Source organism: Empidonax traillii, unplaced genomic scaffold (assembly GCF_003031625.1).
Source record: "Empidonax traillii isolate 1590-97213 ecotype Southwest subspecies unplaced genomic scaffold, ASM303162v1 scaffold900:size397343, whole genome shotgun sequence".
NCBI classification, from domain to species: Eukaryota; Metazoa; Chordata; class Aves; order Passeriformes; family Tyrannidae; genus Empidonax; species Empidonax traillii.
The window spans coordinates 221,702-236,630 of NW_020956093.1; the positions used below are offsets into that span (position 1 = coordinate 221,702).

The following is a 14,929-nucleotide window of genomic DNA, read 5'->3' on the forward strand; positions in this document are numbered from 1 at the left end:
TTTTTCTCAGATAAACCCATAACGTTGCCTATGATTTTTTGACGTTTGCTACATTGGTGACATCCCTGTGGATTTTGACATGTAACTCTGGCTTTGTTAATGTAGTATCAGACGCTTTTCAATAGGTACATTTGATAATAGATTATGGTTATGCTGGTGACGATCAAATAAAGATTTCAGGATAGGAAATGTGGCAAAGATTTTCACGCATGGATAATTTTATGCACGATAAGTAGATTTTCCGTGAGTAATCCTGTTGATTGTAATAGGACTATTCACAGCTCAGTATGAGTGTAAATCTTGGTGGGATCAGGCCCTGTGCTGGCATGTGTTCAGCAACATGGAGCACTTAGAAATAACTGTGCAACAAGTCATAAGGGTGTTTGTATCATATGTTGCCTTTCAGAATGTGTTGATTTTATGATCTGTGAACCTTTTCAGGCTGATTTATGTTTGATTACTTTCATTTTGCAAGTCAACACATTCTGATTCATTCTTAGAAACACTTGTGTGTTAATTTCAAAGTCATTCTTTTAGCTGTGTCTTATTTTTCTGAGTAGGGAGAAGAGATAATTTTATTTACTGTTCTTTATTTAGAATCATTAAGTAGGGTGTTATTTTTTACTTGCTAGGCTTCTGCAGTATGTTAAAAATTGAACCTTTGATATTGTGAAAGCTAGCTGTGTTTCCTTTTATATTGGACTATATCCATATTTTAATAGTGCAAATAAATATATTTTCTGATGTGAAGAGACTACTTAACATGTTTCATGGCTTGATAGGGATTTAAAGTGGATGTTAGAAACCTGTTCAGTTCTGATTTTTTTCTTTCTCTTGGAGGGGTTTGTGTTGATGGCAGTTTTATTCATGGAAATGCTTAAACATTAGCAGTTTTAAATATGCTGCTAAGCCATGTTGCTGTCTCTATCTTCATTAGCATTAGGAATTAGGAATTGCAGAGTTATTGGTGACTTCTATGCTTCCTTTTAGGAAGAAAGCATTTGAGAACGTAGATACACATTTTTTCCCCTGATCTGAATTTGGCATAGCCCTTGGGTATGCCTGTCTGCAAGGTGTGTGTACATTTGTGTGTGTACATTGCATTTGTGAAGCGGTTTCACAACACCCTTTAATCTGATGTGACCGCTGACACCGCTGCTGAAAGAATCAGCCCCATTCCCTCCTCCCTGGTTCTTCACCGTGGATGTGCCGTAAGCCTGACCTGCTCGGTCCCACTGATCCAGACAAACCCTCGTGGCTTTTCAGTGGGTGTGTGTTTGCCCAGCTCCCTTCTCAGTTGCACAGCGCTGTGCTCAGCCCGGAGGAGGCAGCAGGGAGGTGTGACGGGGGAGAAGTGCAGGGCACTACCCTTTGAGCAGGTAGCCCATGCCTCAGATTTTCTTGCAGCTGTGTCATTGAGAGTTGGGTAAATAAGAAAACACACCAAATGTCCCATTGGAATGGCCTATCAGTTGTAGTTGATTTTACAGAAATTTGGCTATTCAGAAAGGTTTTACTAGTCATGCCAGTAAACTGCTCTGATTACATGCTGATTGGCTTTTTTAAAAATTCAGAATAAACCTTTCCAAAGTGAATTTCACTAAATAGGGAAGGAAAAAAATTAAATTCTGTGATAGAATAAGAATTCATTTAGGGAGTTGTATAGATTGTATAGACATTATATTCATTTAAGTTTACAGTTTAGCACAAATCATTGTAGCATGACCATAGAGTTGAGCCCTAAGAAGCTGAGGGTTTCCCCAGACTGTGTTTTTAAAAGCTTGTTCTATATGCATTTTGCACTAGTAACCTTTATATATTTTGTGGTTTGGACTCTGCGTGCACTCATTCTTCCAAAGGCTGTTGTGGAAGCAAGGATGTGGTAGGAATGTACTCAGGTACGTGTTCTGTAGCTTCAGGTATTTGTTCATTAGGGAGGTTGCCTTGTCTTACCTTCAGTGAAAGCTCCCAAAATGTGGAACTGAAATAATGTCATCGGGCTGCTTCCAGTGTAAGGTTATACTGAAACCATGTAATACCTCGAACTGAGCTCAGTGTCAGCTTTTTGAGGGAAACTTGGACGTAGATGTTTTTGTCAGAACAGTATCAAGTTGCTAAAGACAAGTTAGAATTGCTGTTGTACATCCTGGCTATTGTGTTTGGGTTGTTGTATCTTAGAAAATATGGTCAAATGGAGTTTATTGCTGTACGTGGAAGTCTTATTTCTCTCTCAAGTCTTTGCTGTAATCTTTCAGAAGGGGCTAAGGTTTAAGCCAGAAGAATAATTAAATTTCAACAACCTTCTTTCCCTGTTTCCCTCAACCTTCTTTCATTCCTTTTTCCCTTGGAAAAGTTGGGAGAAGATAACATATGAAAGAAGGTGGAGTGGGATACAGATGTAGAAAGTAAAAAATTCTGCTTTTTAACACTTAAAAAGAGAAGTGTAAGACTTGAAACAACAAGGACTTTTTCAGGACATTGCTTACAAATAAAAAAGGTTCATCTTATTTAAAAAACAAAGCAAACCCATTAAATTAGTTCTGTTCCACAAATAGATATTAAGCTGCAGATGATTTTTATCTTTTGTCCTCTTTCTTAATTCTTAAAACATATTTTTTTCTCACCTCTCATAAATAGTCTTTTGAATCCTAACTTAACAGAATTCATGCGTTTCTGCACATATGAATTTTATTTTTAAAGTGAACCCAGTTTGTATCTCTGGGTAATTGCTCATTCCATCAATGCTTTACTGCCTGCTTAAGAAAAGAAGGGAGAAGACAGAATAAACCCCTACCCACCATCAGTCCAGGTGGAGAAAAAGAGCTGGACCATGTGTTGCACTCCACTGGCAAAAAAGTTTTGCCACTTTCCTTCAGGGTCTCTGTTCAGCTTTACTTCGTAGCAGCCACCATCTGAGCAGACTTTTTGAATCAATTAGTTTTCTCTTGATGGTGTTGTAATTTTTGATTCTGAATTGAAATGTTGTCATGCTTTTCATTTAGTATGTTTTTGTTTAAATGGTTGTTTCTTTAATTGGGAATACTGTCTTTAGTGCTTAGTTCCCCGACTTACTGCACCAGTATTTGGAAAAACTGATGTCAGGGTTACTGAAATGAGTAGTTCTGGAGTGCAGCCGTAGGGTTTGGTGAAGCAGCGGTTTCTGAAATGAAGCGATGTGGTTCGCTGGATGGGGATGTTCTGCAAGCAGCTGTGGAGCACCCTGTGAAAAGAGAAGGTGCTGAGAGGGTCCCATGAGACCTTTTCTGTGCAGTCCTTCCCCTCCCCCTCTCTTCCCTCCAAAACGTTTGTGTATCCAGGAAACTCTGCCTGTAGACACCTCTTGTGAGATGCTTTTCCTGGAGTAAAGGCTTGGAGAACCTCTACAAGCCAAATGGATACTTTGGAGGTTTTGTTGACAGCTGTTTTTCTGTCAATTTATAGAGGAACTATATGCACTCAAAGAAAAATTGTGAGATTACTTGGTTAGGCTTAATAGAAGTTCTGAAATTCCATGGAAAACACAACAATGTCTTATGCCAAGAAATGTGCATGTGTGTGTATGTGGTTTGTATTTTTGTAGCTTCCCTAGAGATAATCTCAAAGTAAGTTGATCTTTATTTCACAGATGCATATTGCACTTAAAATATGTATTTAATCTTTGCAGGCTTGCTAAAGTGAGCTTGTCTGAATGCTTTTAACTTACATCCTTTATCACACTGTCATTCTTCCAAGCACACTTCGCCTCACCTTCAATTTAAATGATAGGATTCCTTTTATGTGAGCCAAAAAGTGTCAGTTGACAAATTACATGTGTTTTACTGAATTAATTGCAATGGGGATGCTTCTTGTTTGGATTAATAGCCTATTTTTGTTTGTGGTTCTTTGTTTTAAAACATTACCTGCAGCGGTCGTGTAGCTTACATTGTGTTTAGTCATTTAGAATATATAGCCTAACCCTATGAGTTCTCGTTATTTTTCTATGAAAACCCAGATGTTTGAAAGCCTGATTTAATAAGCAGTGCACTCACTGCACCACTTCTGATATGACTCAAGATCATGACTGGAAAACAACTTGAGCGCTTAGAGTTGCATGACTCTGCTAAACCTACTAGTCAGGGTGAGAAAGAAACTGTTTCCATATCCTTTGCAACTGAGAGAATCAGCAAGACCAATAAACACCAGCACGCAGCTGGCCTGTCCTCTGGGCAGCTGCTGCATCCCGCCAGCTGTCCTTGGGTTCGGCATGTCACGAGTCTCCCCGCCTCTGTTGGTGAGAGCAGCAGGCTCCTCTGCACTGTTAAACACTCAGCTTCTCTGTCTGCCTACCTTCCTGCCAGGAAGTAGCTTTACATCCAGGATTTCCGGAATTCATACCTAATTTCAGAGTGATGTGGCAGTATCCTCCATGTGGAACAACCTTCTGTGCTGTTTTTGTCAATGGCCCGGGCAGACAGATTAGGGCCACCATGTTCTCATACTTGATACTGTTTGTTCTCCCTTGAATGTGTTTCAGCATCTTGAGTTCTTGTATTTTAGTACCTGTCCACGTCATTCCTTTGGAGAATCTGCAGTGAGCTTATGCTGTGGTATTTCTGTAGTGTGGAACAAAAGCATAGTGAATGACAGTCTGTGTGAGATGTACCCTGAGTATGGATTAACTTGGGATGGAGGCTGAAATGAGCAGATGTATCAGTTTATTTTCCTTGGAGTCTATCTTTCAAGCTAGATATTTAGAATGCTCTACCAAAGAAATCAGTCTCGACCTTAGGTCTTTTGCACCATCTCTTATCAAGTGATGGCTCCATGCGAGGCAGATTCTTAAAACTTCAGTTCTGTCTCACATTTCTTACTTGGCACAGGATATTCCACACCAATAAGACAATAAATTCATCCTCATTTTCTTCTTTTAGGCTGTTGTTTCAAGATCTCTCTGGGAGATCTGCATTGGTGGGAAAAATACAGCCTTAGTGCCGTGCCAGGTTTTGTTTGTTTGTTTGCGTTATTGCTGAGAAACTATCAGTATGGTTTCCCAGTTACCTCCAAAAAATACTTCATGGATTATATAATGTCTGCAGGTGGCTGTGTGGCATACCAGACCTGCATTTTCCCTGGAAGACATCTGAAATCTCATTCTCTTACTCTAAACTGGATTAATTAGAAAGTAAACTTGTAACACAGCACCACCTGAGTTCATTCGGGGCACTCTTAATGCATTCTTGTTGTCTTTATTTGAAGACTGATACTGTGAAAATCAAGAGCATGATTTCAAACTTCCTTATGTTAGAATTGCAGGAGAACAAAAAAAGGACCAATTGCAAGCATAAATGTTCTGAATAGTATTTTCCCATGTTCTTCTCCTGTCATAGGTGGTTTTGGTCCCTAAAATGGGCTTTTTATGTCGGAAGGAAGAATATTAAAAATATTGATAACATTTTCATATATAAAGAGATTTAGCTTGGTGAGTCTGTCCTCCTGACTTCCAGCAGAGCAAGGCTTACTAAAAATAATGAAGTATTTGACTGTAAAGCTTCTTTCTTTGGTGAGCGTCTTAACTATTTGAAACTCGTAGAAGTCAGACCGTCCTGTCTGTCAGCCTTTCTTTGATTTATTCAGAAGTTTAGAACCTTTCGCTATAAAGAATAGAGACAAATGTTCTTTCACTTTCGAGTTATAAGATGTGAGTTGCTATCAGATGGTGCTAATGGGCTTTTTACTTTGTTGGAGTGTGTGGTGAGTTGGTTTTTTTTCTTAGTTTAAGAAATTGAGTTAGTTTTACTTTCAGAAGGTTAAGAATCAGTACTAATATTTGAAAATAAAGTACAAAAATATTTGAAAAGAGATGTAAGATTTTTCAGCTGTTTCTGGTGGTGGCTTCCATTCCTACCGTGTTCTGTAGGATCTCATCTAAAGAGAAACCACAGTCTATTTTGTAAACTCAGTGTACTTTGGTATCAAGTCTTCACAAATGTGTAAGATACATTGAGAATTTTCAAAATATTTTTCTGGTGAAGATAATAATTTAGAAGGGAATCAAATGGATTAAACTGAAAATGGAAATTTATAGATTTGATGTACATTTGTTTGAGTGAGTCTTTTTGCATGTTGACAGGGGGCTGTAGTGGTGCAGTTCTACAGGGTGATGGCCCTGGTGGTTTTAGGCAGAGAGATCTGATTTCTTTGGTTATGAGTAGTCATTGGGAGCTGCAGGGAAAGCAGCACAGCCTCTGACTTAAGACTTGAATGGAGATGGAGGCTTTCTCTTTGGTGTACTTCAAGGGAGATGGATTTTGAAGCTGATGAGCAGCAATATACCAACACCACATCTGTGTCATAATTCTGAATGCATCAAAATCAAAAGTGCTGACTCTGTCATAATACTCCCCAAGATCCCTGCCTGGTGCTTTGGCCGGGCCTGTTGTGTGTTGTCCAGCTCCACTGTGCTTCTGCTCCCAGTCCTGTGTCTGCTGTAGCCTTTGTATGTGTAGCCTTTGCCCTCCAGCTGTGGGAAGATGGAGGAGTGGAGGAATGATGTCTTCTCTGTCTGTCTGTTGGTGCGTGTGGCTGAAGGAGCAGGCCAGGGCACTATGGAATGGTAGGAGTTATGGGCCTGGGGAGTTGGGTGAAAGAGCCTGACTGCTGTGGCTGGACATCCAGTATGCCAAGGAGAAGGGTTATAGAACTATCTTGCACATAGAATAACTAGTAGAATGAGAAGATACTGCCAATTCCAGCTTCACAAGAGCCTGCCACTCTATGTTAAAAACCAATTAATAACATCATGACACTTGTTGGAATATTATGATTTTATATCTGTCTGTGTAACATAAGTCAATTTAATGGTATTGCTTTTCATGATTGGAATTTATATTTCCTGACTAATGCTTCAGCTTAGTGGGAGTGAAAGAGAGCACCTTTTTACAAACAGTTCTGATCTCTCTGTAGTCTTTATTTGATATGTACCTTTAACCAGAAAATTGCATTTTCATAGAATCAGAGAATGGTTTGGGCTGGAAGGGACTTTTAAAGACCACCTGGTTCAACCCCCTGCAATGAGCAGGGACATCTTCAACTAGATCAGGTTGCTCAGCCCCATCCAACCTGGCCCTTGAATGTTTCTCTGGATGGGGCATCCATCACCTCTCTGTGCAACTGCTGCCAGTGTTTCAGCACCCTCATTGCAAAAATATTCTTCCTTATATCTAGTCTAAGTTGACCATCTCTTCATTTAAAACTGTTACCTGTTGTTTTATTGCAACAGGCCCTGCTTAAAGATTTGTCCCCATCTTATAAACCCCCTTTTAAGTATTGAAAGGCTGCAATAAGGTCTCTCCAGAGCCTTCTCTTCTCCAGGCTGAACAACCCCAGCTCTCTGAGCCTGTCAGCATAGCAGAGGTGCTCCAGCCCTCTGAGCATCTCTATGGTCCACTCTGGACTCACTCCAGCAGTTTCACATCCTTCTTCTCTGTGGCCCCAGAGCTGGATGGAGGATTCCAGATGGGGTCTCGAGAGTGGAGTATCCCCTTCCTGAACCTGCTGGCCACTCTGCTTTTGATGCAGCCCAATTTTCTCTCACTTGTGGATATTAAGATGTTCCAGCAGCTACAATATGCCCTGGGGTAGCAGCAGTGAAAGGGCACATAAGGGTCAAGGAAATAGGGAGAACAGAACCAAAATGAAAGAGGCATTTGTAAAAGACAGTCAAGATGGAAAAAGGGAATAGAGTAAAAAGGGCACACAGGAAAAAAAAAAAAGTTTTCTAAGGGATGAGAAGGAGGAATTAGCTATTGTTTAATTACCAGAACTTTGCCAGTAGTCAGAGGGCACTTTGGTTTGAAACCTTTTATTTGAAAGCGTTCAATTGGGTACACATAGATGTGTGTGAAAGGAGGATTTTTCCACGTTACACCAAAATAACCAACGTTTGGCTCTTATTCAGTATCAATTTTAGGAGTGCATGTGTTTATGTTTAGTGCTGACTTGAGCTCTTATAAAATGTTTTTAAGTAAAAAAATTTACGCAAGTGCACCAATTGTAGTTGTTTACTATTAAAACTTTCTTTGTAGGTAATTGCACTTAAGAATGAACATTGAAGACAAGCTGGGAGGATTATTTCTTAAATGTGGTGGCATAGACCAAATGCAGTCATCCAGGGCTATGGTAGGGATGGGTGCAGTATCTGACCAGTCTGGAGTATCGAGAGAACGGCAAGAGGCAGTGCTTCAAGATCGGACTATGCCGCACCAAGAAATTCTTGCAACAGATGAAGTGTTACAGGAAAGTGAACTTCGACAGCAAGAGATGATTTCACATGATGAACTCATGGTCCATGAGGAGACGGTAAAAAATGATGATGAAATGGATGCGCAAGATAGACTTCCTCAAGGGCTGCAGTATGCTGTTAATGTCCCTGTAAGCAATTTCTTTGTGAAATATTGGAGAAATTACTAGGAAGCTTGATCTGGTAGTCTAATCCTACTCTGGCAAGAATCTATTAATTGCTGGTTTGGATTATGATTATCAAAATATTTATGAACGGGTGCTATTTCTGAAAATGTCGCTTGCCTCTGGCTGTGGATAAATTTTGCCAATTAAGTATAATCTTTAAGTATCTGTTTTATAAATATTTTATAAGCAGGCTGTTACCATGGAACTAATGCATTAAAATGTGCTTCTTTAAGTATATTCAATGTTCAAGGGTAACTACAAACCAGAATAAATAGTGTTATTAAAAGGTATATATGTTTATGCTGTTTATAGTACTGTTTAGTTGCTTTTGCTTTAGGAAGCATCTTGTATGTTTTTAAGGTATGTGGACGCTTAGCAATTGCATTCACACTGCAGGTTGGACTGTGACACTTCATACATGACCATAAATATGCCCCTCCACGATATCTCATAGAAGGCATACCTTGGCTTTCCCAGAGAGCATGTAGATGACTTCCTTTTGAAAACAGAGCATCTGCCTGTAATGCAGCACATCATCACTGTTACCCTTCAAACATAAAGGACAGTTACCAGGACTATAAATGTAGATAGCCTTACACACGAAGAATAACCTTCAGAAAGGTAGCACTGTCAAAACACTACTCTGTTAGCTGCAGATCAGGTGGTTCAGGTGTTAGAAAAATGTAAGAGTATCATGGTCTTTATTAAGGTTCACATTAGAGGAAGATTTTCTTTTTTTTCCAAAAACTTCATTTGAACTGGTCTTTTTTTTTTTTTTCTGAAAAAATACTTCTGTCTTAAATATATAATAAACTATTCCATTAAACCTTGCATTGACAACAGCGTGGACTAAAGTAAAATAGGTATGAAAAACTGAATGGTTTTACAGATGGAAGTGATTTTAACCTAAGAACTGATCTCAAAATCACCAAAGGTCAGGAAAAAAGACCTTGGGAGATGAATGAAAGGATACTTCAAAATGTCGTTGAGGAAATTAACTGTGCCCTTTTTATTTAAGATACATATTATTCCTTTCACTTAAATTTCTGAAAGAATGAAGCCAGAAGATAATTCCCTTAGAAAAAGGTTTTCTGTTTCAGCAGTTTGTCATCTTCTAAAATTGAAAAATTGCTTTTCTGTAGTGAGAACCTTACCTGAAACTGGCACTTGGTATCTTAACAGATCAGTGTAAAGCAAGAAATTACCTTTACTGATGCATCTGAACAACAGAAACGAGACAAAAAACAAATACGAGAGCCAGTAGATTTGCAGAAAAAGAAGAAAAGAAAACAGCGTTCACCAGCAAAAGTAAGACATTGATTTGGCAAAACCAAGATTAAAAGGACCTGAAGATTTGGTTGACTATGACTAATTTCATTAGCATTTGAAGTAGTTAGGCTGGAAATTGTTTGTTTGCTCAGTAAAGATGCAGTTCTGAAGTTCACCAGAGACCCAAAACAAAACTGATATAACAGTGTTTTTCTTTGAACTCTTTTTAGCAACATGAACTCTTGACATATTTTAACATCTGTCTCTCCAGGCAGTTCTCTCTCCAAATATTTTTTTTTTAAATTAAGAGTCAGTAGCTTTGTAGACAACTTATAAATCATTACTCTGTATCTATCTAATAATAGTTGTGCTTTTCTGTGAGCCTGATAATTTTATATGCTTCATGCATAGTTGTGAAAAGTTTTTAAAAAGAAATCTAAAATGGTACTTTTGAAAATTCTAAAAAGTTTACTAATATATATATAAAATAATTTACTGGTAGGGAAAATTCCTGTGGTCATAATCATCTTCATATATGTATTTATTTATATCAAGAGATTCTTACCATAGCTGCTGGTTTGTTACTTCAAAATTTGTTTTGTAGATCCATTCATAAAGAGTATGTATCCCTGTATGTCTGAAAACAATTTTCTTCTATTGAGAAGCACTTCAGATAAAATCAGAATCATTTCACCCCATGAGGTAGCAGTGTTGTATCTTCTAGTAATTCCCCAAATCAGTGTTAACCTTCAGACTTAAAATAGAACATATACAGGCTGCTCTGATAGACAGAAATCAGTTATGTGTTATCACACAGCAGCATTAAAATAAGCCTACTCAGAAATCAACCCAAATTGATTGTATATTGAAGGAAAACTCACTGTAACACTAGGAAAATCTCCCAAACCTTTTTGTTGCCCTGGAGCAGGACCCTACAGTCCTCCCCAAAGCACTGTCAAATAAGGTTGCACCTGTAGTATTCTTGGAAAGTTGAGAAATTGCTTCAGATTGGGTGTGGAAGCAAGTTCCAAATCCTGTGCATTTTCTTCTCACTTCTCCCTTTGATAGAAGAAGGAGATCTATGTTGAGTACATCCACAGATCACTTCCATGGAAACATGGCAAGGTAGGAGAGGCGTGTGTCCCTCTTTCTACAGACGTGTACTTGCATGCTTCCTTTTTATCTCCCAAACTGCCAGGTTTAGTCTTTTGAGATGACAAAAGATTGAACAATGATCAGGAGAATCGTTAAGCAGGTTGTTTTTCAGTCTCTCTTCCCCTCTTTCAGACATGTCAGAGTAGAAAGGCAGAAAAAAGCTGGAGGACCGACATAGGTGAGAGCCTACTGCAGTTTAAGTTTAGTATTTCCAGAGTAATGGGGTTGATTTTCCCTCCAAACAGCAGCTGGAACTTTGACAAATGGAAGTCAGTTAACACAGTGAAGCATTTAAAATTCTATCTTATATTAACGTAGTAATCAGATAAATAAAAAGTCATTAGTTACTATGAATCTTGTCTCCTTTTTCCTCTTCCACGCACACACACACACACACACACACACACACGTGCACACACGTACGCACACGCACGCACACACACACACACATGAGCTTTTTTGTTGCTTTTATTAGGGAAGCTGCATTGAGTAAGTTAACTTTCTTCATTTAAGATGTGGTACAATGAATAGATGCAGTAGAAGAGCCCAGGTTTAGGGTAACTGTGACATTAAGTGTTATTTTCTGCACAATTATTTTTAAATTCCAACATAATACATGAAAAGCATTTCATAACATGTATTTAAATTTGTTTTAAAGACCCAATCTGTTTCATCAGCTGTATGTTGTTACAGAACAGAGCTGTTACAACTGTCTCTATCTGTGACTGGAGCTGTAACATACCAATCTTACAAACGTATGAATGTACTTGTCCTTCAGAGTGAATGCACAAGAATTTGTTAGCCCGAGACTTTCACTCTCGCTGAGTTTTGATGCAGCAGAATTTAAAATTAAGTAGATCCTACAGTATTTGCTACTATTTGCAGAGCTACTGTTTCAGTTATTGACTCTCTCTTTCTCATCACTGTCATTATCATAAAACCTAAAATGTCGTAGTTAATCAAATTGCAAGATGTGTTTCCCCAGCAGACTTTCAGTTTTTGCTAATAACAAGGGACTAAACTGTTTTATTTAAGTTACTTAAGCTTTTCCTTATAGTTCTGTTTCCAGTTAAGTAAGACTTTTAGAAATGTAATTTGTTTACTGGTTTTCTTATTCTCTTGCCAGAGATAGTAGAGTCTGGGTTTTGGTTTGGGGTGGGTTGGTTTTTTTTTCCTTTCTGACAAATTAGAGAAAACCTGTGATTAGCTTTATTGAATAGATAGATATAGTGCAATTTTTTAAGTATATTTTTTTTTTACTTTATATGAAAATATTGGCTTTGTTTGACAGCAAAGCAATTAAGTGTGGCAAGTTGAATTCATCAAGGAGATGCTTTAATATGTATATTGAGTGAGCAATACTTTATTGAGTGAAAAACCTGAAAGGGGAGAATAATAATACTATTTTCTTGGTTGTTTGGCTTTGGGGCTTTGCTTTTTAAAATATAATTTTGCCTCTATTGGTATTATGTAGATGTAGATAATTTATATGACTATTCTGGTTAAGTTTTAATGCCTTTTAGCAAATATTTAGAGTTGTGATTTGAAAAAAGAATATAACTTTTCACTTTTGCTTTAAAATATGATTATCCATGGTTTAGTGCCCAGAGGTGATTTGGTTACTTTGCATCCTTTCCAACAGACGGACAAAGTAAACAGTAGCGTATAAAGTGACTCAGCTGTGTCTAGGGAAGCTTTAAGCTGATTTTCCATGAGCTGCTTTTGCCTCTGTCCTGTTGAAATATCACTTAATACACAACGAGACACAGGTTGGATTGGACTGCAATTGGAAATGTGTACTAGAAGCTTAACGCATAGCTTTGTAGAAATTAGCATTGTTTTACCTGAAATATTTAAATTCTCTGCATCGCAAAAATTAATGTGTTTTTTTTTTTGTAGTTAATAAGACACCTTTAGAGGGTAGTGTGAGAACAAATTTTACTCTTTTTAAAATAGATCCTTACAATAAATGAGGATGGATCACTTGGTCTGAAAACCCACAAATCTCATGTTTGTGAGCATTGCAATGCTGCCTTTAGAACCAACTACCATTTACAGAGACATGTCTTCATTCATACAGGTACTGCTTGACTTCAAATTTGTTTTTTTTCTACTATATGAAGAGTTGTTTACTTATGTTAAAAATGTTTTCAGCTCTATGCGAATTTCAGTTTTAAAAGTGTAGCTAAATTGGCATCTAAGCTTAGAGATTCCATGCACCAAAGTGTCAAAAGAATACCAGAAAAAGAAAAAAAAAAAATCAACATATGTTTAATAAACTGAAGACCTAACTGTTTACAAGGTTTCTTTTCTTTCTTTATCAGAAAGTAATGGGTTGACTTGTAGCCTAAGTGCCAAAATTGACCCCTTTGTAAAATGTGCTCCGGCTGCTTATTTGCCTGATGAGGTATCTCTCTGGTTTGGAGAAGTGAAAAAGGTACTTACCATTATAATAGCTTGCCAGTATCCTGAATGCAGTCTTATGCCAGCATCGTGATTGATCTTGTTCATGAGGAAATTACAGCTATTCCAGATCACTCTTCCGTGCTAGATTTAATGTGACTCTTAGGATCATGGAAAGAACTCCGCAGTTCCTATACTTAGTAAGGCTAATGGTTTTTTTTGGTATTAGAGTATTTTTGGAATTCGCTCAGATGCTGGTCTTTTTAATAGACATTTTAATATTCCTCAAAAGTAGTTATCAGAAACAACAGTGTGTAGTTATTAACTTATGGATGTGGAATTATATTGTTCAAGGTGAAAAACCATTTCAGTGCAGTCAGTGCGACATGCGTTTCATACAGAAGTACCTGCTACAGAGGCATGAGAAGATTCATACTGGTGAGTATAGTGCCTTGAGTATCTTTACTGGCGTGCTTAAAAACTGTTTCCCCACTCAGGCAAGGTTTCTGGTAATGAATATGCAGCCTAAAACCCTGTTGTGATTTGTTTTAACTTAATACATGTTATAAAACTTTAAAAAAGAAATTAGTTTTGTACTTTCAACTTGCTCCACTTTCCTTTTGGCTGTAAAGTGAGTATGAACTCTAGTATGCAAATCTGAAAGTAGTTTTCCATAAATAGCCCCAGAGCAGCAAATCCTGAAGTTTGTGCATTCATAAAAGTCAAGGTTTGTTAAGCAGTTCTATTTTTTGTTGTATCAAGTTAATTCAGACAACGGGGACTTCCAAATTCCATTTCCATAGATTTATTTGTTTGTTTGTTTGTTTGTTTGTTTGTTTTGGAATTTGATGGAAAAGTGCCAGGACTAAAATGGCCAAAATGCCTAACCCGAAAGGTATTAGTATCAGCTTTTTTTTTTCACCTGCTCTTTCTTTTAGGTTTAATTCAGAACTGTTCTAAAAAGAAGAGCTTTAGTTTAAAAATACACAGTATAGGTCAAATAAGGCCCGAAGTTTTAAACCAAAGAGAGTCAAAGTTTATTCATGTTTATTTTTCTATCTTGTTGCACCACACAGAACCACATTCTTTAACAGGTTTGGTTTCATTGGGTTTTTGGCATTTTGGTGCATGGCCTTTCAATCCCTCTTTAAATATTTTCTAATATGGTCCCTTTTGGACTGGATGCCAATTTCTCAGCCTCTTTTTCAGAAAAGCAGAGCTGGTGAATGTGCACAGTGTATCTTGGCTGTAGCATTTAAATAGATATGAAAGCTACTAACACGCAGTGCAGTGTGTGCATGTGTAAGGGTTGAGAGGGAGAAAAAACTCTGCAAAATGAATTTTCAGAGCAGTGTACAGGGAGTTACATGCACAAATGCCCTGTTGTTTATGGGATTTTTGTATCCTAGGTTGCCATGAGTCCAGACTAAGTAGGTTTCCTTCAGCCAGTCAGCCGCAGAAGAGTCTTCCATTCTTCTGTCCAGTGTCTTTGTTCTGCTCCTAGTCTTTCCTCTGGCTGTGAATTGGTGAACCATGCTGCCTCCACTTTGTGTAGCTACTATTACTATTCTTGAAAAGAATGCTCATTCACTCTCTTCCATCTATCTATCCCCCCACCTCAAAAAAAAAAAAAAAAAAAAAAAAAAAAAAAAAAAAA

The 14,929-nt window shown here is 37.8% G+C and overlaps 1 protein-coding gene across 4 annotated transcripts in view; it reads left to right on the top strand.

The window, feature by feature from the left end:
* The window catches only part of ZNF148 (zinc finger protein 148), a 36,653-nt gene that overhangs the window by 13,540 nt on the left and 8,184 nt on the right, over positions 1 to 14,929 (top strand). For 2 of the 4 annotated variants that reach the window (XM_027902649.1, XM_027902648.1), the window contains exons 2-5: positions 8,064 to 8,409; positions 9,628 to 9,753; positions 12,826 to 12,949; positions 13,627 to 13,710. In XM_027902649.1, coding sequence (XP_027758450.1) covers positions 8,080 to 8,409; positions 9,628 to 9,753; positions 12,826 to 12,949; positions 13,627 to 13,710 — 664 coding nt within the window. In that variant the 5' untranslated portion in view covers positions 8,064 to 8,079. The remainder of the gene's footprint in view (positions 1 to 8,063; positions 8,410 to 9,627; positions 9,754 to 12,825; positions 12,950 to 13,626; positions 13,711 to 14,929) is intronic. The other 2 variants (XM_027902650.1, XM_027902651.1) reach the window with 2 other exon arrangements.